This window comes from Oryctolagus cuniculus, chromosome 11 (genome assembly GCF_964237555.1).
Source record: "Oryctolagus cuniculus chromosome 11, mOryCun1.1, whole genome shotgun sequence".
NCBI lineage: Eukaryota > Metazoa > Chordata > Mammalia > Lagomorpha > Leporidae > Oryctolagus > Oryctolagus cuniculus.
This window is the reverse complement of record NC_091442.1, coordinates 113,540,970-113,564,439: the sequence shown is the minus strand read 5'-3', so window position 1 is coordinate 113,564,439 and position 23,470 is coordinate 113,540,970. Positions and strand designations below refer to the sequence as shown.

The following is a 23,470-nucleotide window of genomic DNA, read 5'->3' as shown; positions in this document are numbered from 1 at the left end:
AGGAGAAAGTGCCCCGCCCGTGAGGACCCTCAGCAAGTGTCCGTCGGCGCCTGACTGGTCAGACGGTGGGTTTGCAGCCTCGTGCACTGTCTGCTCGGTGTCCGCCAGCGTGACACGCTCCGTTGTCCCGTGGAGGTCCCAGCGGGTGGGTCGCGCCCCGTCTGGGCTCAGCCCAAGCTGGTGCCCCGTTGTTGGGGAAGCAGTGGCTTGCGTGCTGTGTGAGCTTGGTGTGTGCTGTCACCTGGACCAGGCCAGCCTCGGGCGGAGGACACGAGAGCCAAGCTGCTGGCCTGGTGTCAGTATCGTTTGCTCGCCGCGGGCTCTGGGGAGGAACCGTCCCAGACCCCGCTCCACGCCCTGAAATCAGACCCCATTGGAACAAGGTCGCTGGACGGTCTTTGTCAGTCTCGGCCGTTCCTGCGCTCCAGGGACCTGCTGGAGCACGTGGACCCTTGCACTCTGTCGGCCCCCAGAGCCGTCCGCGGCCGCCAGCTACCCGGTCTTCCGGGCACTGCCCTTGGCGGCCCCTGCGGGTTGCGATTGTAGCTGTGAGTGACTCTCAGACCTGAGACGCGGGGGGTCAGGGTGGGGACACACAGAAAGACCTCCAGGAGGGACAAGCCTGTGATGGCCCCTCCCAAACACCGCCACGCCCCTCCCTGTGTGCGGCCCCACTCTGTGTCCACAGCACAGCGTTCAAAGTCCAGCTCCAGATCTGAGCCCGTGCTAACACCCGGCTGCCTCCTGCAAGGCCAGCTCTGCACAGCAGGCTCCTGCAGGAGGTGGGCAAGACAAGCGGGGGTGTCCAGCAGCCCCAGGTGGAGGAGCGTTCTCTTCTCCCCTGCTGGACGCAGGCTGCCGGGCTCGCTGGCAGCCCCGCCCCCAGCCGCTGCAGCTGACCACAGGGCGGAGCCCGCACAGCCAAGGTGGCCTTAGACCCCGAGTGTCAGCCCCACTCCTCTCGGCCAGGCACCCCCGACCTCCCCATGCAGGTGCTGGCAGGGGCTGGGGGCTGACAAGCTGCCTGTTTCATTCAAGGGTCTCCTCTCGGGAGGAAGGAGGTGACGGGGTGGGGGCAACGAGGGCAGGGCAGAGCAGCGAGTGGGAGGACCGCAGTGATGGCTGACTGTGCACACAGCACCCTGGACTCAGCCTCAGCACCCAGGTGGCGGAAGCCCAGTGCAAGAAAGAGCGCAGCAGAAATCAGTGCCCTGGGGTGGCAGCCACACCGCAGACCGGACTCCTGGTCGACCCGTGGGAGCAACACCACCCACCTGCCAGGTGGCCTGGCTGCGTGGGCTTTCGTGGCTGACGCCCATGAGCCACCCGCACTGTTGAGTCTGCTCATGGCTTCTCAGGGAGCTCCGTGGTCCCCCAGCTCAGCAGCAGCGTCCTGGCTCGTGGGAGGTCCGTCCCGTGGCGGCAACCCTGGCCTGGCCTTTGCGTCCTCTCTCTCTTGCAGAATTCCACCTCTGGGAGGATGTTCTCAAGCAACCCAACTGTAGGGACGGCACGGACACTGGTGGGCGCCGGGGCGTGGGGGGCCCGGATGGAGCAGCTGTGCAGGGAGGCAGGGGGTTGCTTCATGGTGATGGGAGAGTCTGGCCCCTGTGGGGGCGGCTCTGGGGGTCTGCGTGTGGGACCAGGGGCCCAAGACCCGACAGGAACACAGCAAAATGAGCGCGGGCAAGAACTGGCCAAACTCCAGCAGGGCCCACCGCGGAGGCCCCTGCATCGCACCGTGCCCGCCTCCTGTGGTTATGCAAGGTAGGGGTGGCGCTGTGGCATAGCGGTAAAACAGCCACGTGCAGCACTGGCGTCTCATGTGGGCGCTGGTTCAAGTCTTGGCTGCTCCACTTCCGATCCAGCTGCCTGCTAATGGGACTGGGAAGGCAGCCAAAGATGGCCCTGCGTGGGAGACCTGGAAGATGATCCTGGCTCCTGGCTTCGGATCAGCGCAGCTCCGGCCGTTGCAGCCAACTGGGGAGTGAACCAGCGGATGGAAGACCTCTCTCTCTCTCTCTCTCTGTGCCTCTCCTCTCTCTGTGTGTAATTCTGACTTTCAAATAAATAAATAAAATCTTTACAAATTATTTTTATTTGGGATAGAAGTTAATCACAGACCGCCTCTCTCTCATCTTGCACAGCTGGAACTCTGCCCCCATCCAGTGCCGCCCCCGCCCCCGCTCCCCGCAGCCCGCAGCACCCACCCTGCTCCCTGGCACCTCGTGGAAGTGGAATGTTTCCCGTGGCAGGATGCCTTCCGGGGTCTTCCATGTGTAGCAGGTGCAGCGCCCCTTCCTCTACAAGGCTGAGGACTTTCCTATCGCACGGGTCGCCCAGGTTTCATTTCCGCCCGTGAGTGGGCGGGCATCAGGGCGGCGCTGTGCCTAGGCTGTCACTCACCACCGTGGACGTGGTATACGTCCTGCTCGTGCCATTGTCTTCAGCTCCTGGGGATGCCCGGTGGGGGTTGCAGCTTGGTGGTGCCTCTTGGCACGGGGTCCTGGGCTGCCTGCTGCTGTCGCTGTCACGTGAGGCTGCTGCCTCCACGTGAGGCCACGTCTGGATTCCGGGCTAAGTCTTCTTTGCAACATGCTCAGAGTCTCACGGCCTTTCCGCCGGAACACAGGCACCGCCATCGGAGACCCGATCGCCTCTGTTTTTCTTTAAAGATACTTTATTTATTGTGGGGCTGGGCCAGGCTGAAGCCAGGAGCCAGGATCCTCTCCCAGGTCTCCCACATGGGTGCAGGGGCCCAAGGACTTGCGACATCTTCCACTGCTTTCCCAGGCCATTAGCAGAGAGCCAGATTGGAAGAGGAGCAGCTGGGACTTGAATAGGCCCCACATGGGATACCGGCAGCGCAAGTGGCAGCTTACCCGGCTACGCCACAGCACTGGCCCCTCAGTTACCTACTTTAAATAGAAATTTAAATCCAGAGGCTGCCGTTAGCTCTGCAGACGTGTCAGATTCTCTTGGACATTGTATTAACACAGAACACACACGGGGCTGGCGCTGTGACAAAGCGGTTAAGCCAACACTGTAACACCAGCATCCTCTATCAGAGCGCCAGTTCAAGTCCCGGCTGCTCCACTTCCGATCCAACTCCCTGCTAATGGCCTGGGAAAGCAGCAGAAGGTGGCCCAAGTGCTTGGGCCCCTGCACCCATGTGGGAGACCTGGAGGAAGCTCCTGGCTCCTGGCTTCGGACAGGACCAGCCTTGGCTGTTGCTGCCATTTGGGGGAATGAACCAGCGGAGAGAAGATTCTCTCTCTCTCTCTCTCTCTCTGTCATTGTGCTTTTCAAATAAACAAAATAACACTGAAAACAGGTGCGCACATGTTGCTCTTATCTCCAACACCAAGATGAAGGTTATGGGTCTGACGCTGGCATCTTCGGACTGGGCTCTCAGCCGCCCTAAGTCGGCACTTGCTGCTCAGAGCCTGCTTTCCCAGCTGAGGACAGACAGTCAGACTGTGCACGGGCTGCTGCTGGCGGCCGGCCCCTAAGTGGCCAGGCCGTCGGCTGCCCCTTCAACTCCGCAGGCCACTCGGGGCTGTGAGCACTGGGCGCATTCCTAGTCCCCAGCCTGTCTGAGCCCGGCTGCCCCTGGCTGCTGGCCCTCCCAGCTTCCACTAGGTGGCGCTGGTGACAGCGCCAGTTTGCCCTGGGTAGCACTCTTGGTGCCCAGTAGTCCCCGACCCCAGGATGCAAGGCCTGGGTGGGCAGGCCAGGGTGGCCTCTCTCAGGGAGCAGCAGGGCTGGGCTGAGGCTGGTTGGCACACGGTGTGTTTGCTGTGTTGGTATGAGCAGGAGCTGCTTGGAAGCTTCGGTTTCCCTTTCGGTTTCCCTTTCCGGTAAACAGGTACATCGGGACAGCAGGCATATCTGTCGTTACACAGACGCGGCTGGTACCAGAACCACACTGCGGGGACAAGTGGACCAGGGCCGACTGCCTGGTAAGCCGGGGACACTGCGACTCCCCCTCCTCTCCATCCCCACACGGCTCTGAAAGCGGATTCTTGCCGTGGATTCTTGCTCCCCGCTTCCCCCGAGCCCCTAAACAGTGTGGAGAGAGGGAGAAGGGAGAGAAACTGCTGGGGGCGGAGGGGAAAGTTTCATGACTCTCCTGGCTGAACTTGGACTCCAGACCGCTTGAGACATGGCTGGGTGACCCCAGAAGGAAGGGGGACATTGGGGGTGCCTGTCCTGTTGGGAAGTTTGAGGCAGGCATGGGGGGGAGGACGGCAGGTGACCATAGACTGCCTGCCCTGGAGGGCCTGGCAGGGACAACACAGGACTTCTCCCGAGAGACAAGGAGCCCAGGTTGTTTCATCCACTCTGGCTCTGAGCACCCACACTGGGCCAGGCCCCGCAGGGAAGCTGAGCCCTGGGAGGGGCGTGACTGGCCCGGGGTCCCACAACGGGGGGCTGAGCAGGTGCATAGCAGGACTGTGCTTCCTGGTGCTCAGCTGGGGTTCCCTGCAGGCCTGCGGGGTGGTGGAGGAAAACCGGGGTGTCCTGTGTGTCCCCAGAGGAGGAGACGCCGGGGGTGGGCAGCGAGGGGGGTGGGACGCTGCCTGGTGTCCGTCACGTGATCATGGCTTTGTCATTGGAAGTGCAGAGGCCACCCCGCGGCCGTGATGCCCGTGGGGGCCTGTGCGTGGCCCTCTGGGTGTGCAGGAGCAGAGACAAGCCAGAAGGTGGAACTGATAAAAACTGCACTCTCGGGCACCAGGCAGAGTCAGAGGCCGGGGCTGAGCCCCCTCGGCCTGCCACGCGCGGGGCTCCCCTGGCCTCCCTGAGTCTCGGCCTCTCGCCAGCGGCGGAGGCCCAGGCCTGCTGCGGGCTGCGGTGGCGCAGCAGGAACAAGGCGGGTGCAGCTGTTAGAACCGCGGTGCCTGCGGGGCTCGTGGGAAAGAGGAGTAGATGCGAAGCTGGCGGCGCCCTGGCCTCTCAGATCCACAGGGTGCCCTGGGGGGCAGGGTGGGCCCCACCTGCCCAGATCTCAGAATGACGGAGTGTTGGGGTACCACTGGTGTAGGATACCGTTTCCAGTGTGGGCAACCACAGTCATGTAAGCCGTTCTCTCTCTCTCTCTCTCTCTTTCTCTCTCTCTCTCTGCTACCTGCCCATCCAACCCGGCTCCAGCCTTAGGCCGCTGAGGGTGGTTCACTCCACGCTGCTGTTCTCCCTTCTCCTCCTTCTTCAGGGCAGTGTAGTACTCCTGGGCATGACCCGTCTCTGACTGGTCGGCTCCTCCCTGGCTGGACAGCCCAGGAGTTCGCTCCTCGGAGCTTCCGGGAACACTGCAGCCCGCAGCCTGGCCCACCTCCCCTGCGCACTGTGTAGTTGCTGGGCGCTGGCCGGGGCAGGTCCTGGAGCTGACGGGTCTTGTGGATCGTCCTCCAGGAACCTGGAACCCGGCCGCTCCCCCATGGGGGACTCTGCAGCCGCACCTGCCACCAGGCAGGCGCTGTTGTTATGAACAGGTTCAAAACACATCTCTTGGCGTTAACTTGCACGTCCTCTCGGTCTCAAGGAGCTTGGGTATCTTCTCACACGGCGAGTGGTCATTTGGGCTTCAGTTCAGATCTCTCGTCTTTTTAAAGATTTATTTATTTATTTGACAGGCAGAATTATAGAGGGAGAGAGAGAGGAGTTTTTTTTTTTTTTTTTTTTTTTTTTTTTTAAGATTTATTTATTTGAAAGGCAGTGTTATAGAGAGACAGAGAGAGAGAGAGGTCTTCTATCCGCAGTTCATTCCCCAAATGGCCACAATAGCCAAGGCTGGGCCTGTCTGAAGCCAGGAGCCAGGAGCCTCTTCAGGTCTCTCAAGTGGGTGTAGGAATCCAAGCCCTTCCATGGCTTTCCCAGGCCATCAGCAGGGAGCTGGATCAGCAGTGGAGCAGCTGGGACTCGAACCGGCGCCCATATGGGATGCCATGCCGCAGGCGGAGGCTTAGCCTGCTGTGCCACAGCGCCAGCCCCATTCATTCAGATCTCTTAGCCATTTCTTTCTTTCTTTCTTTCTTTCTTTTTTTTTTTTTTTTTTTTTTTTTTTTTTGACAGGCAGAGTGGACAGTGAGAGAGAGACAGAGAGAAAGGTCTTCCTTTGCCGTTGGTTCACCCTCCAATGGCCGCCGCGGCCGGCGCGCTGCAGCCAACGCACTGCGCTGATCCGATGGCAGGAGCCAGGAGCCAGGTGCTTTTCCTGGTCTCCCATGGGGTGCAGGGCCCAAGCACTTGGGCCATCCTCCGCTGCGCTCCCTGGCCACAGCAGAGGGCTGGCCTGGAAGAGGGGCAACCGGGACAGAATCCGGCGCCCTGACTGGGACTAGAACCCGGTGTGCCGGCGCTGCAAGGCGGAGGATTAGCCTAGTGAGCCGCGGCGCCGGCTATTTTTCCTCCTTTTTATAAACGTAGGAGTTACTGAATGGGTCCCTACTGGAGACCAAAGGGGACCAGGCTTCCTGGAGCAGCTTCAGAGGAGCCGCCAGTGCAGTAAGGAGGTGACCTCCCCCGCCCCCCCCAAAGCTCCCGGCAGTGAGCAGCACAGGGGTGAGGCTGGAGGGGCAGGCAGGGCCCCAGCCCCGGCTGGGTCACCTCGGGGAGCCGAGGGACTTTGGAACATTTCGCTCAGCCCACAGCCAGCGTCATTCAGACTTCAGCCGGGGTCCCCGTTTGTCAAACTTTTCCTTTCTCCTCGTGTTAAATCTACGGAGCCCACGGGGATGCGGAACAAGGAAAGAAATGGGCAACCCCCAGAAATCCAATCAAACTCCCGGAAGGACCTGAGGTCGGCGGGGTGGCTCCCGTGGCGTCTCGTCTTGTTCTGGGCCAAGAGGGCGGGGTTACTTGAATTACTCAACTCGGGTGAACAAGCAGAATTACTCCACTGCAGGGCAGTGGTGTGGTCATCGCTTTGTGTGGTCCAGGGACTTTCCTGTCCAAGTGACGCCTGCCACGCCTCAGGTCGGAACTTACAGAGGAGCGCGGAGCAGACTTCAGGGGCGACAGGCCACCACAAAAGCCCCGTATCTCTGGGGGGCTGCGGTGGCGGGGGTAGCGGAAGGGCTGAGCTGGGCCTCTAAGGAGAGGGAGGGCATTCCAGGGGCAGCGAGCAGCCGGGGCCCCGGCCTGCAGGCCAGGAGTGCAGGTCTTGGTCAAGACAGCAGGAGGCATCGCAGGTGCCTGGAACCGAGGTGACCACGGGGCGGGGAGCGGGGAAGCCGGAGCACCATGGGCTGTGTGAACTTGACCCTGGGGGCTCATCAAAGGCAACTCAGAGGAGCAGACGTGCTCCAACACAGAAGAGGCCCTGCCTGTCACACACCCGATGTTAGCTGTCGTGAGGACACACAGATGCGCCCAGCCCCACACGACTTCCGGGACTTTCCTTCCCATCTTTCCCTCCATGTAGGATTTTCTCGTTGCCACAGTTACCAGGTGACTCCCTGTCTTGTCCCGTACCCTCACTGGGCAGGAGGACTCTGTCTTGGCTTAGGTGCCACTGAACACATTTCTTTAAATAGCAGCTGGCCGAGCCCAGGGGAACGGGGAAGTGCTTTGGACTAAGTCTCCTGCGGCCTTGGCCCTTGAGGCCATCCAGGGAGGCCCCGCCACAGCCCTGGCCCCTGCAGCTGATGCTGCCCACTGCTGTGTTCTCTCCGCCAGGGGTGAAGCCGAACCTTCTCGCCCAATCCTGAAGGTGCAGACTGCGGAGCTGCAAGGAAGGCCCACGGAGAGGCGGAGGTGCCATGGACCCAGGTAGCAGCCCTTCCTCCTCCCTGCTCGCGCCTGGGGCCCAGGGTGGCTCCCCCAGGGCTGAGTGGACCTGAGCAGCAATCGGGGAAAGAACTGGCCTGGTGAGGGCACCTCCAGCCTCCAGAGAGACCAAGAGGAGCCTCCCGGGGTTTTCCGGGGCCCCTCCTCCTCCTCCCTCCCCCTGCTACCCAGCGGGTGGCTCAGTGGGGCTCAGGGAAGCACAGGACAGCAGGTGCGGGGAGCAGACCAGCAAGCTGGGAGCCCCTCCTGCCCCTCACTTCCCCGGGCCACTCCGGGCAGCTGAGGCCCTGGCACCAGCCCCTCTGCTCACAGGGGCCCAGCAGACAGGGTGGCCCAGAGGCCCCTGAACTGGGGACCCTAGTCTGACTTTTGTCCACTCCCACTCGTGTGGCCGGGAGCTCCCTCCCTCCCCACCCTGGAACTTGAGAACAGGCTTTCCCCGTGAGGTTGTGAGGATCCCGTGTAACAGGAGCACGCGGCCCCGGCCAGGCACCCCCCCGCCCCAGGTCCTCCCGGAGTGCTGCTTCTCGTGCCCTCTGTCCAGAACCTGTGACTTGCAGGTGGCCCCCACCCGTGAGGGCACCCGCCCGGCCAGTGAGAAGCACCTGCTCCGGTGTGTCTGCCTCAGGTCGGGGCTGGGTCAGTGGATCTCAAACACCCCGTGTGCAAGACGAATGCAGACGCGAACGGAACCAGCCTCCCCTGTTTTCTTCCCCCTCCGTGAACTGCGGCAGCACCCGGGCTCCAGGCTCCCAGAGCAGCCCCAGAGGCACCAGGACAGGGAGGGGAGGAAGCCAGGAGCACCCCAGCAGCCCTGGACCCTGGGCGGGGGGCTGGCGGGTCCCTGAGGGTAACAGGATGATCTTGGGTTTGGTAATGAGGCGGCAGTGGGAAGCCGGGGCCCCTGCGACCAGCCTGGAGGGGAGAAGGTTAAAGTGCCGAGGTCACAGGGTCAGAGCTGCGCCCCCGGCAACCCCCCCCCCCGCATGCAGGGACCATGCCACAGCCCACCCACCCACCCTGGTGATTCCCAGAAAGTCTTTATGGGGTGATTTACTCAACGCGCTACGATTTGAAACTTTTTTTAAAGATTTAAAAAATTTTTAAATTTATTTGACAGATAGAGTTAGTGAGAGAGAGAGACAGAGAGAAAGGTCTTCCTCCCGTGGTTCACCCCCCAAATGGCCGCTACAGCTGGAGCTGCACCGATCCGAAGCCAGGAGCCAGGTGCTTCCTCCTGGTCTCCCATGCGGGTGCAGGGCCCAAGCACTTGGGCCATCCTTCACTGCCTTCCCGGGCCACAGCAGAGAGCTGGCCTGGAAGAGGAGCAACTGGGACTAGAACTGACGCCCATATGGGATGCTGGCGCCGCAGGCAGAGGATTAACCTACTGCGCCACAGCACCAGCCCCTTGAAATTTTTTTTATTTAAAAAAAAAAAAAAAACCCACAGAGATATGACAGCATAGAGTGCAGAAATCACAGGCGTTTTTGAAATTGTTGGAATTTTTAACAATGTATTTATTTGAGAAGCGGAGACAAATAGAATGTTTTGGAAGTTGTTCCAAAGCCCACTCATGGCTGAACTGCAGGCTTGAAGACCCCAGAATGAAGGGTGTGAGGCCCAGAAGGCCCCAGGCAGGGGCTGGAAGTCGTGGGAAGTTTCCCCTTCTGAGGCCAAACCACCGCCTTCCGGTTGCTCTGGGCTGAGGACGCTGGCTCCTGGCAAAGCCCCAGGCGCCTCCCCCAGAGCTGCTCTGCTCCCCGGGCTGGGCTGGGGCGCCCAGCAGGCAGTGCCCATCGCCCCCCGTCCTGCAGGCCGGAAGTCCAGGTTCAAGGTGAGGGCAGGGCTGGGGTGTGGGGCCGGCAGAGGTCCTTTCTGCCCTGTGTGTGTGGAGGGAGGCAGAGAGACCGCAGGGGAGGAGGCCGTCCCTGGCGCCAGCGCACCTTCTGCCCCTGGTTTCGTCTGTGCGACTTCACCTTTTTGAAACCTTGTCTCCGAATACAGCCACGGGGCGTTAGGGCTTCGGTCGGTCCCCCCCCCGCCCCCCGTGACTCCATCAGGACACCCCGGTGACGCCTGCTCCCCGAGGATTCGGGCGCGTGGCGCCACCGATGCTCAGAGGCACGCGCGCCCCCAGCGCTGCCCTACCTTGCTCTGTGTTCTTTGCAAACAGAGGACGAAAGCTCCATCGCCCACATCGTCAGGTATTTCCAGGACGAGGTGAGCAGAGAGGACCTGCAGCTCCTGCTGACGGAAGACGAAGCCTGGCAGATATTCGTGAAGGCGGCGGAGTTGTCCGGGTAACCTGCTGGCTGCCCCAGCCGTGCCACTCGCGTCTCCGGGCGCGCCCGGCGTTCCCACGTCTCCCGGCGCGCCTGGCGTTCCCACGGCGGGCACCCGCCTCCTGTGGTTTCCTATGGCTGCGCTTGAAGCGGCTCCTTCCCCACAGCCCACCAGGGGGTCACGCTTGGCTTCCCGGCTGGGGCCCCTTCTGAGAAGGCATCGATAGGCAGTTTTGTCACTGGGCAAACCCGCGGTGTGTCCTCACGCAGACGCAGGAGGTCCGGGCTCCTCCCTCGGCCGGCCTCCGTGCAGCCTGTAGAGGCCGGGGGGCTGCTGTGGGTTAGCGCGCTGCGGGGGAGGTTTGTTCCATAAGCAGAAGGAGGGCACTCTCAAAGAGGGAGGGCGCAGGCATCGGACCTCATGATTTATGTCCAGAGATACATTTATTTATTCGAAAGGCAGAGTTGAGGGAGAGAGAGAGAGAGAGAGAGAGAGAGAAGCAGGCCTTCCATCTACTGGTTCCCTCCCCAAATGGCCAGGAACCTGGAGCTCCATCCAGGTCTCCCACATGGTTGCAGGGGCCCAAGCACTTGGGCCGTCATCTCCCGCTTTCGCTGGTGCATTAGCAGGGAGCTGGATCAGAAGTGGGGCAGCCGGGACTCGATCCAGAGTCATATGGGATGCTGGCCTTGCAGGCGGCAGCTTAACCCGCTGTGCCACAACACTGGCCTCTGGCCTCTGCATCCCACATGGGAATTCCCAGGTTTGATTCCTGGATCCCACTCCTGGCTCCAGCTTCCTGCCAACGCAGACCCTGGGAAGCAGTGATGATGGCTCAAGTAACGGTTCCTGCTCCCTACATGGGAGACCTGGATTGTACTCCTGGCTCCTGGCATGTAGGGAGTGAACCAGTGCATGGGGGCTCTCTTTCTCAGTCTGTCTCTCTGCCTCACAAATAAACAGACAACATTATAAAAAATAAAGAGAAATGATAAAAGTATAGTGTAGTAAGTCGATGACCAGGCGAGATCAGTGTTTATTCTCATTATCACAGGCCCCCCCCAAATATCTTAAAATGATTATTTATTTATTTATTTATTATTTATTTTTTGACAGGCAGAGTGGACAGTGAGAGAGAGAGACAGAGAGAAAGGTCTTTCCTTTGCCGTTGGTTCACCCTCCAATGGCTGCCGTGGCCGGCGCGCTGCAGCCAGCACACCGCGCTGATCCGAAGGCAGGAGCCAGGTGCTTCTCCTGGTCTCCCATGGGGTGCAGGGCCCAAGCACTTGGGCCATCCTCCACTGCACTCCTGGGCCACAGCAGAGAGCTGGCCTGGAAGAGGGGCAACCGGGATAGAATCCGGTGCCCCGACTGGGACTAGAACCCGGTGTGCCGGCGCCGCAAGGCGGAGGATTAACCTAGTGAGCCGCGGCGCCGGCCGATTTTTAATTTATTTACTTCCTTATTGAATAAGTACTACAGAGAGCCTGTGATGTACCAAACCTGCCCAGCGTTGAAATAGAAATGCTTTGCATTTGTAAAATCCTCTCCTTCTTGATTTGTAGCGAAAGCCCTGGTGTGCACAGGCTGAGCCTCCAAAGCCCGTCTCATGGCTAAGCAAACTGACCCTTAATGTTGCAGGGATGAGGCAGAGTCGCTGCGTGATGCTCTGATGGAGTTTGCGACAGACGTGGACTTGGACGAGGAGGACAAAGTTGCGCTCCAGAAGTACCTGCTGGAAAGGGAGAGGTTTTTGAACGAGTTTCCTCAGGCGAAAGCCGAGTTGGAGGAGTGCATAGCAAAGCTGCACGCCCTTGCAGATAAGGTTGACCAGGTGCACCGGAACTGCACCATCTCCAACGTGGTGGCCACCAGTGCTGGCGCTGTCTCTGGCATCCTGACCATCGTTGGCCTGGCTCTGGCCCCTGTGACAGTAGGGGCCAGTCTGGCGCTCACAGCAACGGGATTGGGGCTGGGGACAGCAGCTGCGGTGACCGGAGTTTCCACCAGCATTGTGGAGCACGCTACCACCATCTCAGCCGAAGCCGAAGCCGGCCGCCTGACGTCGACCAGCGTCAAGAAGGTGGAGAAGGTGGCCGAGGCCGTGGGTCAGAGCGTGCCCAAAGTCATTGCCATAACCAAGTCTTGCATCCAAGTCCTGCAAGGCATCGGGAAGAATGTCCGTGCCCTCAAGATAGCCCAGACCAACTCCCGCTTAGTGGCCAGCGCCAAGCGCCTCATGACCACTGGGAAAATCTCAGCCCGGAGCAGCAGGCAGGTCCAGAGAGCCTTTGGTGGCACCGCACTGGCAATGAGCAAGGGAGCCCGCATGATGGGTTTCGCCACCGCAGGCATCTTCCTTCTGATGGACGTGGTCACCCTGGTGAAAGAGTCGCAGCACCTGCACGAGGGGGCCAAGTCCAAGTCGGCTGAGGAGCTGAGGGAGCGGGCCCAGGAGCTGGCCAGGAAGCTGCAGGAGCTCACGGAGATCCATAGAAGCCTGCAGCAGGGCCCGATGCAGTGGATGCCGTGACTCCCGGGCGGCGCCGGGGGTGGGGGTGGGGTGCGCTGACCACAGCCTGGGCAAACAGAAACATCTTAGAGGGACAAAGGGAGCGAGATCACATCTATGGAACTTGAACACCAGGCCGGGAGAATGCAGGTGGCAAATGGGGTCCAAGAGAAAGCGGAAGCCTGGAGCCCGGACTGCGGAGGGGGAGGGGCGCTATTCATTGAGAACTGAAGAACACAGTGGGGCCATGGAGAGGGGGAGGCACGCGGGAGCGAGCCCCAAGAGTCAAAAATGGGAGAAAACCAGAGACTTGGACTGGTTGGGAGGTAGAAGAAGCAATGGTGGCCGCCCTGCTGATGCTGTCCCTGGCTGGATGTCCCAGCCAGGGGGAAGCCTCTCCCTGGGGTTGCTCTCCAGGGCGGCCTCCTCCACCAGTGGGCTTGTTTCGGGAGTGGGACGGTGGGCATGGTGGCAGCAGGAGTGAGGCACGGGGCACGTGAGCAGAGTGCGCTGTGGACCAGTCCAGTGCCAGGGAAGCTCCTAACGCCATGACGTAATAGCGGTTGCTTTCCAGGGGAAAAAGTGCGAAGCCAGGTGCAGGAACAGGCCGTGCTGGGGAGCCCGAGCAGCTTGGGTGCAGAGATGCCGCCCCCTGAGCCTGTTCCTTCATCGGCTTGGGGACGGGTGCTGGAGACGACCACAGCTCAGATTCGGCGGCCTCTGCTCCCCTTGCATCCAGGCAATGCATTGGCTCCGGGTTAATAAAAGTTGGCCGAGTTGCAGAGACTTTTTGTGCTCATGGATTTCTCTCGTCGAGGCTCTGAGCGCCCAGTTTCCCTTCCTCAGGGACCTCCTTGCAGGGGCTCAACAGGCAAGGGGTCCTGGCCTCCCTGGGCTCCTGCGGCCCCGGCAAGCCCCAGCTGCAGGCCACTCAGGCGTTGGGAGAGTAAACCAGCAGAGGGGAGTTCTCCCGTTCCCCCTCCTCCCAAGTAGGAAAATGCTGAGCAGGTGAGAAGGTCCCACCGGGCCTACAGTGAGGCAAACCCAAGGTCAGGCGTTCGGAATTGCGCGTCCTCCTCTGACCGGCCCTCGGAGTTAGGGTAAGCGTGACGGTGCCCTGCGGCCCTTGGCATGTTGTGGCTCCTGTCACCTGGTCACGGTGAGCTCCAGGCCAGGGCGGACCGGAGGCTGCTCCCAGGCCTGACGGATCCCGCCTCCTCTCACGTCAAGGGCTCTGGGTCTGTCCCGTGACTCAGGTCTGAGAACTGGCAACAGCAGGGCCGTCCAGCAGAAAGTCTGTGTCTGGTCTTTGCTTGCCAGGCTGGGGGGTTTACAAAGGACGTGGACTGCCCAGCCGCTGCGCGCGTCCTGTCCTGTGGCTGGCACCTCCCCAAGCCCTGGTCATGCGCCCTGCCTCTCGCACACCGTGCCCGCACCCTCTCTGCCTCTGCCCAGGAGTTCATGGCCGGGTGGAATTTCTCCCACCCTTAACGAGATCAGGGCCCAGCCCCTCCCCCAGGCACTGGTCTGGGCAGGAATTCCGGGAGAGCAAGTCTCACCTTCCACGGTCCTGCACACGCTGATTGCGCGTCTTCCTCTCCCCACCCCACTTCATACCAAGTAGTTTGGGGCTCTTGGGGTCACAGGGAGGTGGCAAACCTTTGGTCAAGTGTTGCCAGGCCACTGTGGGCACAGCTGGAGGCCCAGCCGCTGCTGCGGCCATCAGCGACCACTGAGGACAATCACCACAGTGAGCACCAAGTCTTCCCTTCTCCTTGCTCCTCCCACTCAAAAGCCACGCCCCCGGGTGTCTCTGGACAGTCTTTTTAAAGATTGATTTCATTTATTTGAAAAGCAGAGTTACAGAGAGAGGGAGAGAGAAGTCATTTTCCAGTTGCTGGTTTCTCCCCAGCGGCTGCAATGGCCGGGGCTAGGCCAGGTCAAATTCAGAAGCCTGGAACTCGATCCTGATCTCCCCGTGGGTGGCAGGGGTCCACGCCCTTGGCCATCCTCTGCTGCCTTCTCAGGTGCCTTGGCCAGGAGCTGGCCTGCAAGCAGTGCAGCCAGGACTCGAACCGGCGTTCATGGGGGATGCAGGCTTTGCACCTGCCGCACAGCACCGCATTCTGGACAGTCTTTTTTTTTTTTTTTTAAGATTTATTTATTTATTTGAAAGGCAGAGAGAGAGAGAGAGAGACAGAGAGAGAGACAGAGAGAGGTCTTCCATCTGCTGGCCCACTCTCCAGACGGTGGCAACGGCCAGAGCTGAGCCCTTCTGAGGGCAGGAGCTTCTTCCGGTCTCCCACGTGGGTGCAGGGGCCCAAGGCTTTGGGCCAATTCCCACTGCTTTCCCAGGCCACAGCAGAGAGCTGGATCGGAAGTGGAGCAGCTGGGACTGGGAACCGACACCCATATGGGATGCCGGCACTGCAGGTGGTGGCTTTACCCGCTAGGCCACAGCGCCAGCCGCCTGGGCGGTGTCTCTAACAGTGACTCCATTCTGCTGCTTTGGTGCCTAACCCCGTTCCAGTCGGCACTCTCTGGGGGCCCAGCGACTCTGAGTTGTGTCCAGCAAGAAGGAGAGTGGCACCGAGTGGCATAGCTTCCTCTAGAAAGAGCTGCCCCTTGGAGCACCCTTCGAGCTGGCTCGGAATCGCGATCCCTCAAATCTTAGCTGTCCCCTTCGCAGTGTTCTGGTTGCATCCATGGTTGCAAGTTCCCCAAGGTTGTCTCCCCTGGGGTCACACCGTGGGGCTTGGACCTGGCCGGGTGTCCCCCCCCGGGCTCTCGGCCGGCAGACCCTCGGTCCCCATTCTGCCCAGCTGGGCTCTGGTCTCCTGCCAGGACACCTGGCAGGCTCCTGTGCCCCCTCTCTCCAGGGTTCTGACGCTGCAAGCCCTGGGCACGGTCGGAGCAGCCGCCGAGCTCCTGAGCGTGGGGGCAGAGGGTGAGGCCGAGTTGGAGTTGGCCTTCATTTTGCTGTGAGTCACTTCTGCTCTGGGGGCCTATTTTGTCCCCTAATAGATGGGGCTAAGGTGTTCGGCTCTGCTGCCCTACCAGGGTCCTGATGGGGGAGGGGAAGAGCCCCTCAGGAGACAGCAAGGTCGGGGGTGGGGGGCAGGGACCCAGAGGGATGGACAGGGACCCCAAAGCCCTGCCCTCAGAGGCCAGAGAGGAGCTGGGGAGACCTGGGAACTCCAGCTGCCTGCTCCGACCCAGCCGAGATGGCTACTGGGTAGGAGTGAGGGCCTCGTGTACAAGGGGATCCCAGAATTACGGATTATTGATGGGAAGTAGTGTGAAAGTTAAGTGTTGGCAAATAATCTAAATATCGAAACGATGTACATGCAAGTACATGTGGGCGTGTGCACACGCATGCATATATGTGCACACGCATGCACACGATGGCCGCTCAGATGTAATGCACAACCAGTCAACCAGGTTTCTCCTCGGGGCCTCAAGGCCGCTGACTGTGACGCACTGTAGCAAGCGCAGCCGCTGTCGCCCCCTGCCTCCTTTCCGCACCTGCCGAGTGTTCCCTAACAAGAGTGGACCCCTCAACTCACCTGCTCCGGGCCTGCAGGATGCGCTTGTGCTGACTTTGCGCGACAATCTTTTCCCCCAAATATTAGGAACAAGGCTGGGCTGCCAACCAGCTCTCAGGGAACAAGGGGCCTCTTGGGCGGCTGCCATGCCTGGAACGATCACGGGGTGGGGGGGTGTCTCCCCGCCTCCAGTGGTCTCCAGGTCTGCTTTGTTGGGCACCAGGAAGTGTGAGACCCCCAAGGGAGTCAGAGGTCAAAGGAGAGGATTCCCTTCCCGCGCCTGCAGCAGCTTACCGGGGTGCCCAGAACCCCGGGACGTTCCCCCGAGCCCAGTGCATCGCCCGGGCCTGCGTCCGACCCTGGAGCTCACAAAGCACCTGTGAGCGCTTGCCCGGGCGACGTGGCGATTCCCAGGGGTCACTGAAGACTGCCTGCATTTGGAAATGCCCCTACCTGGGGCTGTGCCTTCTCCCACATCCTGCACCCTCCCCAGCCAGTCCAACACGCAGGAGAGACGATCATACCGGGGCTTTGTCTCATATGGGGGCCTTGGTTGTGTTTGAGAAGTCACAGAAGGGGGCTGACGTTGTGTGTTGCGTCGCCACGGGGTAAGCCCCCACCTGCGATGCTGGCATCCGGCATGAGTAAGGATCGAGTCCCAGCTGCTCCTCTTCTGATCCAGCTCCTGCTAATGCGCCTGGAAAAGCAGCGGAAGGTGGCCCAAGTGCTTGGACCCCTGCACCCACGTGGGAGAGCCAGGTGGAGTTCCAGGTTCCTGGCTTTGGCCTGGCCATTGTGGCCATCTGGGAAGTGAATCAGTGGATAGAAGATTTCTCTCTGTGTGTCTCTCCCTGCCTTCTCTCTCTGACTCTGCCTTTCAAATAAATAAATAAATCTCTTAACAGAGAGAGAGAGAGAAAAATCAAGGAAGGCTTCCCTGAGGAAGTGGCTTTGAGCAAAGTCTTGAAGGTTGATGAAGAAGCCTGGGGAGGGGTGGTGACGAGGTTGTTCCAGGTAGCAGGCCACCGTGTAGGGGCTGTGGCTGCGTGGGGATTCTGGAGCAGAAAGCGGCCGCCAGCACGGGTCAGCATGGAGAGTGACCAGACTGCAGCCCGGGCACACCAGCCTCTGTGCCTGGGCTCCTGCCGGTCCTCTGGCCAGGGCAGGCGGAGGAGAGCCTGGGCGGCGCGGCAGCCACTGCAGGCACAGGAGGTGGCACTGTTGGCGCAGGCATCCACCAGGCTGGAGCTGCAGCTTGGGCCCAGGGGGACCTCAGAGGACAGCGCTGGCAGAGCTGTGCTTTTGACGGGAGCAGGGGCAGAAGACACAGTAAGCCAGAGCGGGGGGTGGGGGTGGGGGGCAGGCGGCTGGCGCCAGGGCGGAGGCAAGGGGGCCAGGCCAGAAGCGCCACCTGGGACCCCGCTGAGCGAGCCGAGGCCTGAGTGGGCCCCGGAGTGCCACAGAGCCAGAGAGACACGGCCCTGAACTGTGCCGCCCCCGAACTGGACAAACGCAGGGGCAGCCTGCCAGCCGCCCTGGCTCCCCTCCCTCGGAGCGCGGTGGCCCGGAGGCTGGCTGCATGGGGCCCAGCCGGAGGAGGAGGGCGCTCCGGGTGCCTCCGGCCCCAGCCCTGTGGCTGACTTGGGGTCACGCTCCACCACGGCCCCCGGTCCTCCTCTTCCCCATTGGGCTCCTGCCATCCTCTCTGCCTCGCTGAGCACGCCTCCAGCCCTCCGATCCGCGGGGCGGTGAGTTCCACACACAGGAGATAGGGCCTAGGGCTGTGCTCCCACACTTCCCACATTCCAGGTACATGGGGCGTGATTCCTCCTGTCCACTTCTGGTAGGGGGGGGATGGCCCCTGCTCGGGTCAGTGCTGACCTATGACCTTGTCCTCTACCAGGGCAATCAGCAGTGGAGAGACAACAGGAGCAGAGCCGCAAGCTTCGTGGGGGCCCAGAGCAAGCAGTGAGCTGTGTGGGGGCCCGGAGGGAGCAGTGAGCTGTGTGGGGGCCTGCTGAGCGGTGCCGCTGCTCCCTGCATGACCTGGGCCATCCCGGCTGACGCGAGCAGGGTGCCTGGAAACCAGGGGGCCATTTGCAGAACGCAGTGAAAGCTATGCCCTGTCATTTCTTTTATCAACAAATTATTTTTTATTTGAAAGGTAGAGAAAGAGAGAAAGCTCCGTTTTGCTAGTTCATTTCCCCAAAGCCTGCGACGGCTGGAGCTGGGCCAGACCAAAAAGCCAGGAGCCAGGAATTCAACCTGGGTCTCCCACGTGGGCGGCAGGGGCCCAGCCTCATATGCCGTCAGCGGAGGCCAGGTCAGGAGCCGGGTCAGGCCTGGAGGCCCCACACCCACCCAGATAATAACGAGCGTCGCTTACGGAGTGGCTACTTTATGCCAGGTGCTGTGCTAGGCTCTTGGACAAATGTTTTCTCGTTAATCCCCACACAGTGCTGGGCTTGGTGTCATTCCCCTGCCCAGTGATACTAACCTCTTGTGACGATCAAGGGACGGAGGTTCAGGGAGACTCAAGGTCATGGCCATCGCCAGTGCATGGTGGAGCTCACATTCAAAAGTACGGCCCTCTGACTCCAACATCCTCATGCTTTCTGTGGCTGAGCCGTTAAATGCAAGGCAGGACATACCAAGAAAACAACAAACTGAACATTTCCTAAAAAAGATTTATTTACAGGGCCCGTGCTGCGGCATAGCAGGGTTAAGCTGCTACCTGCAGCACCGGCATCCCCGAGGGCCGCTGGTTCTAGTCCCGGCTGCTCCACTTCTGATCCAGCTCTCTGCTATGGCCTGGGAAAGCAGTGGAAGATGGCCCAAGTCCTTGGGCCCCTGCACCCACGTGGGAGACCCGGAAAATGCTTCTGGCTCCTGGCTTCAGATTGGCTCAGCTCTGGCCGCTGCAGCCATTTGGGGAGTGGATGGAAGACCTTTCTCTCTGTCTGTCTCTGTCTGTCCAGCTCACTCTGTAACTCTGCCTTTCAGAGAGAGACAGAGACAGAGACTTGCAGCTAAACTGAACTTGAAAGCTGACTGGCGGCCTGAACCCAGATGCTTGCTCTCTCGTGTGGGGTTTGGCCGCAGAATCTTCACTCATTTTCTCCTCTGACCGGGCCGTCTGCCAGATCAGCAGCGGCGGGGCTGGGGTTTAAGAACTGCTGAGAGATCGTTTTGGCCGCCACTTAACAGTTCCTGCAAACACATTGGGCCCGCAGTCGGCGATTCTGCAACAGACCCAACGGCCGGAGTTCTTTGGCTGTAGGGAGACTTTGGGGAAGTGACCTGGGGGCCGCTTGCCCATGCGGTCCTGCCTGCCTCAAATGTCCTTCTCTCTGTCCCTGTGACCTGCCCGCTCACCTCGAGGTCTCAGCTCCGTCCCGGAAGCCTCTGTGTCCCACCCCCGGGACGTCTCAGTCCCAGACACGAGCTCTTAGGGGCAGGGACCTCTCCTTTTGGTTTTCTTTCAACTTTGACTTCTGTGGCTGTACAAAGCGGCACAGAGGGACCCCATGCACCCTGACCCGGTTTCCCTCCATGGTAACAGCTCGTAAAAGCTGTAACTGTTGGCAAATACTGAGATGATATATGTGCACACACGCAGCCAGCCCGTGTGGCGTGCCAGAGCCGGCTTCACACCCGGGCCGCCGACGCAGTTAAGATGCAAACTCTCCCTCCCCACCAGAATCCCTGGTGTTGCCTTTTTATAGCTGCACCTGCTTCCTCCTGCTCCCCCCACCCCCACCCCTGCTTCTCAACCCCTGGTGACTGCTGATCTATTCTTCCATGACTTCACCCTTTAAAAAAAAAAAAAAGATTTATTTATTTATTTGCATTGAAAAGTTACAGAGAGAGGGAGAGACACGGAGCAAGATCTTCCCTCTGCTGGTTCACTCCCTAAATGCCCACCACAGCCAGGGACGAGCCAGGCCGAAGCCAGGAGCCCAGAACCTCAGCCAGGCCTCCCACGTGAGTGGCAGGGCCCCAAGTCCTTAGCCATCCCCTGCTGCCTCCCAGGGTGTGTATCAGCAGGAAGGGAAGCCGGGACTTGAACCCAGGCCCTCGGGTGCAGGATGTGGGCGTCGCTCCCAGTGGTGACTTAACCGCTGCCCTGAGACAGAGCGCCTTGAGAACAGGGCAGAGGGCCCACGGAGGCTGCGTGCGTGCGTGCAGGGTGTCTGCACCTCACTCCGGGTCAGTGGCAATCGATTTCCCCAGGCAACCTGCGTTTCCTGAGCTCCACCCGCCACGCGCGTGCCTGGCACCAGCCTCCGTGTCAGGGGTGCAGCAGAGAAGAGAAGGGACGCCGCTTGCCCGACTCCACCGCGGCTCCAGGCAGAGGTGGTGGCAGTGGCTGGCACGGAGGGCAGGGGTCTGATTGATGTCAGGGGCAGGCGACCCCGCAGCAGACTGCCCTGGGAGACTGTGGCCACACACCTGGCTCCAAGGCGGTGAAGCTGGTTCTCATCTTGGCCGGTGCGGGCCTCCTTGCAGACAGTGGGGTGCGCTTGGGGAACCGTCTGGGCCTCTCCCCGCCCCTGCCCCCAGCGTGCCGACGTGACTCCAGGACACGCTGCCCTGTGGTCTCCAGGGGTATGTGGGCCCCGGGCTGCCAGCGGCTCCTGCTGGCAGGGATGGCTTGCGGGGACCAGCCTTGCTCTCCCCGTCTCCCGGGGGCCAGAGCCTGCTGCCTGGTGGGGGGAGGCATAGTCCGGCTGCAGAGCCACAATTCTCCTCTGAGAGACACTAACTGGCCCATGACCTTGGCCTCATTAGCTTGGTGCTCTCCACCTGAGCTGCCTGGATTGGGGCCAGCTGGGGAAATTAGCTCAGGCCCACAGGCCCCTGGGAGAGGTGTCAGGCAAAAATAGATCGGAGCGAGCCAGAGGAGCCCTGTGCAGGAGGCTGGTTGAGGTCACGGGCACCTGCGTCGTCCCAGCCCCATGGAGGCTGAGGCCCAGGGTGGGGGTGGGGGCGGGGGACCTGGTCAAGGTCGTGCTGCCTTTGTGCAGAGTTGGGATGAGAGTGGGGGGTCTCCCGGCTCTCCAGACCACCTGTGCCTCACCTGTGTCTCCCATCAGCCTGAGGGCAGGGAGGAATAACCAGAGTGGTGAAGAACTGCAAACCAGCACTCACTGAGCACTTGCTGTTGCTGTGTTAACGAAGTGCACAAGAAAGTGACAAGTCAGAGGTCGGCGCTGTGGCGTAGCGCGTAAAGCTGCCGCCTGCAGTGCCGGCATCCCATATGAGTGCCAGTTTGAGTCCCGGCTGCTCCACTTCCAACCCAGCTCCCTGTTAATGGCCTGGGAAAGCGGCGGAGGATGGCCCGAGTGCTTGGGCCCCTGCCACCCACGTGGGAGACCTGGGAGAAGCTCCTGGCTCCTGGCTTCAGCCGGACAGAGCCTTAGTTGTTGTGGCCATCTGGGGAGTGAACCAGTGGATAGAAGATTCTCTCTCTCTCTCTCTCTCTCTGTTTTTCTAACTCTTGCAAATAAATAAATAAATGAACTTTTTTTTTAATTCCACTTTTCCATGAACTGGATGAAGTATCCCCGGGTAAAGGCGAGCAGGTATTAGTTAGGGAGAGGCAGTCCAAGGTGGAAGCAGAAGCAAGAAAGAAGCAACGAGGTTGAAATGCAGAGGAGCTGTTGCTCCTGGGGGCCGGCGGGGTGTGAGGCTACGGAGATGGCTTCATCCTTAAAGCTGCAGCGTGCGTACGGGAGGGCGTGCATCACTCGCCAACTATTTTTGCGTATTATGTTCATGCTGTGCTTCTTCAAAAAGGAAGGGAGCTCGTGTGAGTGCCCCACCCCCCAGGAGGGAGGGAGCTGCCCCACGCTCCCTGCCCCCCTCCTGTCTCTCAGATCCTGCAGGGAACCCGTCCAGTCCACTGCCCCCTCTAGAGGGCTGGGAAGGCAGAGGGAGGGCCACTTGCTGGCCACGGGCCCAGTGACTCCTGCGGGGAGCTGAGAGTGAAAGGGGAGAACACACACAGATTCGCCAGGCCTGGGTCTGTGTCCGTCACAAGCCACGCGTGGTGGCCACAAGGTGAGAGGCTCCAGCTGGACAGATTCCCATTCAGGGGCCAGGAATTGGGGACAGAGGGAAACCGAGCAGAGGGGGCGGGGTGGGGGTGTCTGCTGCAGTGAGTGGGGCCCCAAAGTTCACGTGGCAGAAACCTGGTCCTCAGAGTGATGGGGCTGAGGTGCTGGAGCCCTTGCCCGGTGGGGACTGGGGCGGGTCACCAGGTCACCGCGGTGGGGACTAATGCGGGGCCCCAGTGGCTTCGTCCCCAGAGGGTGCTCCCGTGTCCTTGGCTCCCTCCCCTGCTTCCTGCCCCGCCAGGTGACCTTGCAGTCTTGCAAGTGCTCCCCCAGGGGCCACATGACGTGGCCAGAGTCGGGCACCAGGCCCTGCACCCCCAGGACCATGAGCTGAGTGAACGCCTTGTCTTTATCATGTCCCCAGTTCGGGGATCGTGTGACAGCCCCAGCAAGCCTTTGAAGACAGGTAGGGCGGTTCCTCCCTGAAAAGAAGGGGTGCTGTCAGCCACACCCCGTGTCAGAGTGCCTGGGCTGGAGTCGCGCAGCTCCCTGTGCCAGCGTCCTGCTGGTGCACACCCCGCCAGGCAGCAGGTGTCAGCTCAGGTGGCCGGGGCCCTGCCAGGCCTGGCTCCTGGCTTCAGCCTGAACCAGCCCCGGCTGTGGTGGGTATCTGGGGAGTGAGCCAGCAGATGCACGATTTCTCTCTGTTTCTGTTTCTTTGACTAAAGAAAATAAGAATTATCTTAGCAGAAGAAATGGATGCTGCGCTGAAAAAACAGATGTGTGGGGGAGGGTGTATGTATGTATGTGTGCATGTGTGTGTATAAGTGTGTGAGTGCATGTGTGTATATGTGAGTGTGTGTGATGGGTGTGTGGGTGTGTGGAGGGGTGTATACATGTGTGTATGTGTGTGGGAGGGTGTGTCTGCGAGTGTGTGAGTGGGTATATGTGCTGGGTATTTATGTCTGTATGTGGGGATGTATGTCTATGTGTGTATGTGTGTGGGTACATGTGTGTGTCATGTGTGTGTGTGTGTGTTCCCCAGCGCCACATAACAGAAACATCAAGCCTCAGGGTGCTGTGTAACCCACAGTGGGATTTTGCACATCACAGAATCAGCTATGAGGCGGGCAGGGCCATGCACTCGGTCCAGCAGCTCAGAGAGGCAGGTGCCCCTCGCCGCCCATCCTCCTCGCCAGTGTCTCTTGTCAGGGTCACAGGGTGGCCGCAGACACGTCCACCAGCGCTCAGCTTCCCAGGGCAGCGTCCGGGACAGA

General features: G+C 60.7%; 1 protein-coding gene across 6 annotated transcripts; it reads left to right on the top strand.

The window, feature by feature from the left end:
* The first annotated feature begins 3,695 nt into the window (after positions 1–3,695).
* Positions 3,696–13,375, top strand: APOL3 (apolipoprotein L3). 6 transcript variants are annotated; one of them, XM_002711435.5, is made up of 4 exons: positions 3,823–3,962; positions 7,681–7,773; positions 9,968–10,094; positions 11,719–13,375. In XM_002711435.5, the coding sequence occupies exons 2-4, from the start codon at positions 7,764–7,766 to the stop codon at positions 12,608–12,610; spliced, it is 1,029 nt and encodes a 342-aa protein (XP_002711481.2). In that variant the 5' UTR covers positions 3,823–3,962; positions 7,681–7,763; the 3' UTR covers positions 12,611–13,375. The 6 variants fall into 6 exon arrangements, with proteins under 6 accessions (XP_008255310.2, XP_002711481.2, XP_017197598.2 ...); XM_017342109.3 differs by lacking the exon at positions 3,823–3,962 and adding an exon at positions 6,658–6,802; XM_017342110.3 differs by lacking the exon at positions 3,823–3,962 and adding an exon at positions 6,882–6,978.
* The last annotated feature ends 10,095 nt before the right edge of the window (positions 13,376–23,470 follow it).

What these genes read in the sequence shown, in the direction of transcription:
- APOL3 (XM_008257088.4), top strand. Translation starts at nt 3,809, where the DNA reads ATGAGCAGGAGCTGCTTGGAAGCTTCGGTTTCCCTTTCGGTTTCCCTT. An exon ending in GGACCAGGGCCGACTGCCTG is followed by an intron (nt 3,963 to 9,967) that starts GTAAGCCGGGGA and finishes CTTTGCAAACAG; the next exon opens with AGGACGAAAGCTCCATCGCC. An exon ending in AAGGCGGCGGAGTTGTCCGG is followed by an intron (nt 10,095 to 11,718) that starts GTAACCTGCTGG and finishes TTAATGTTGCAG; the next exon opens with GGATGAGGCAGAGTCGCTGC.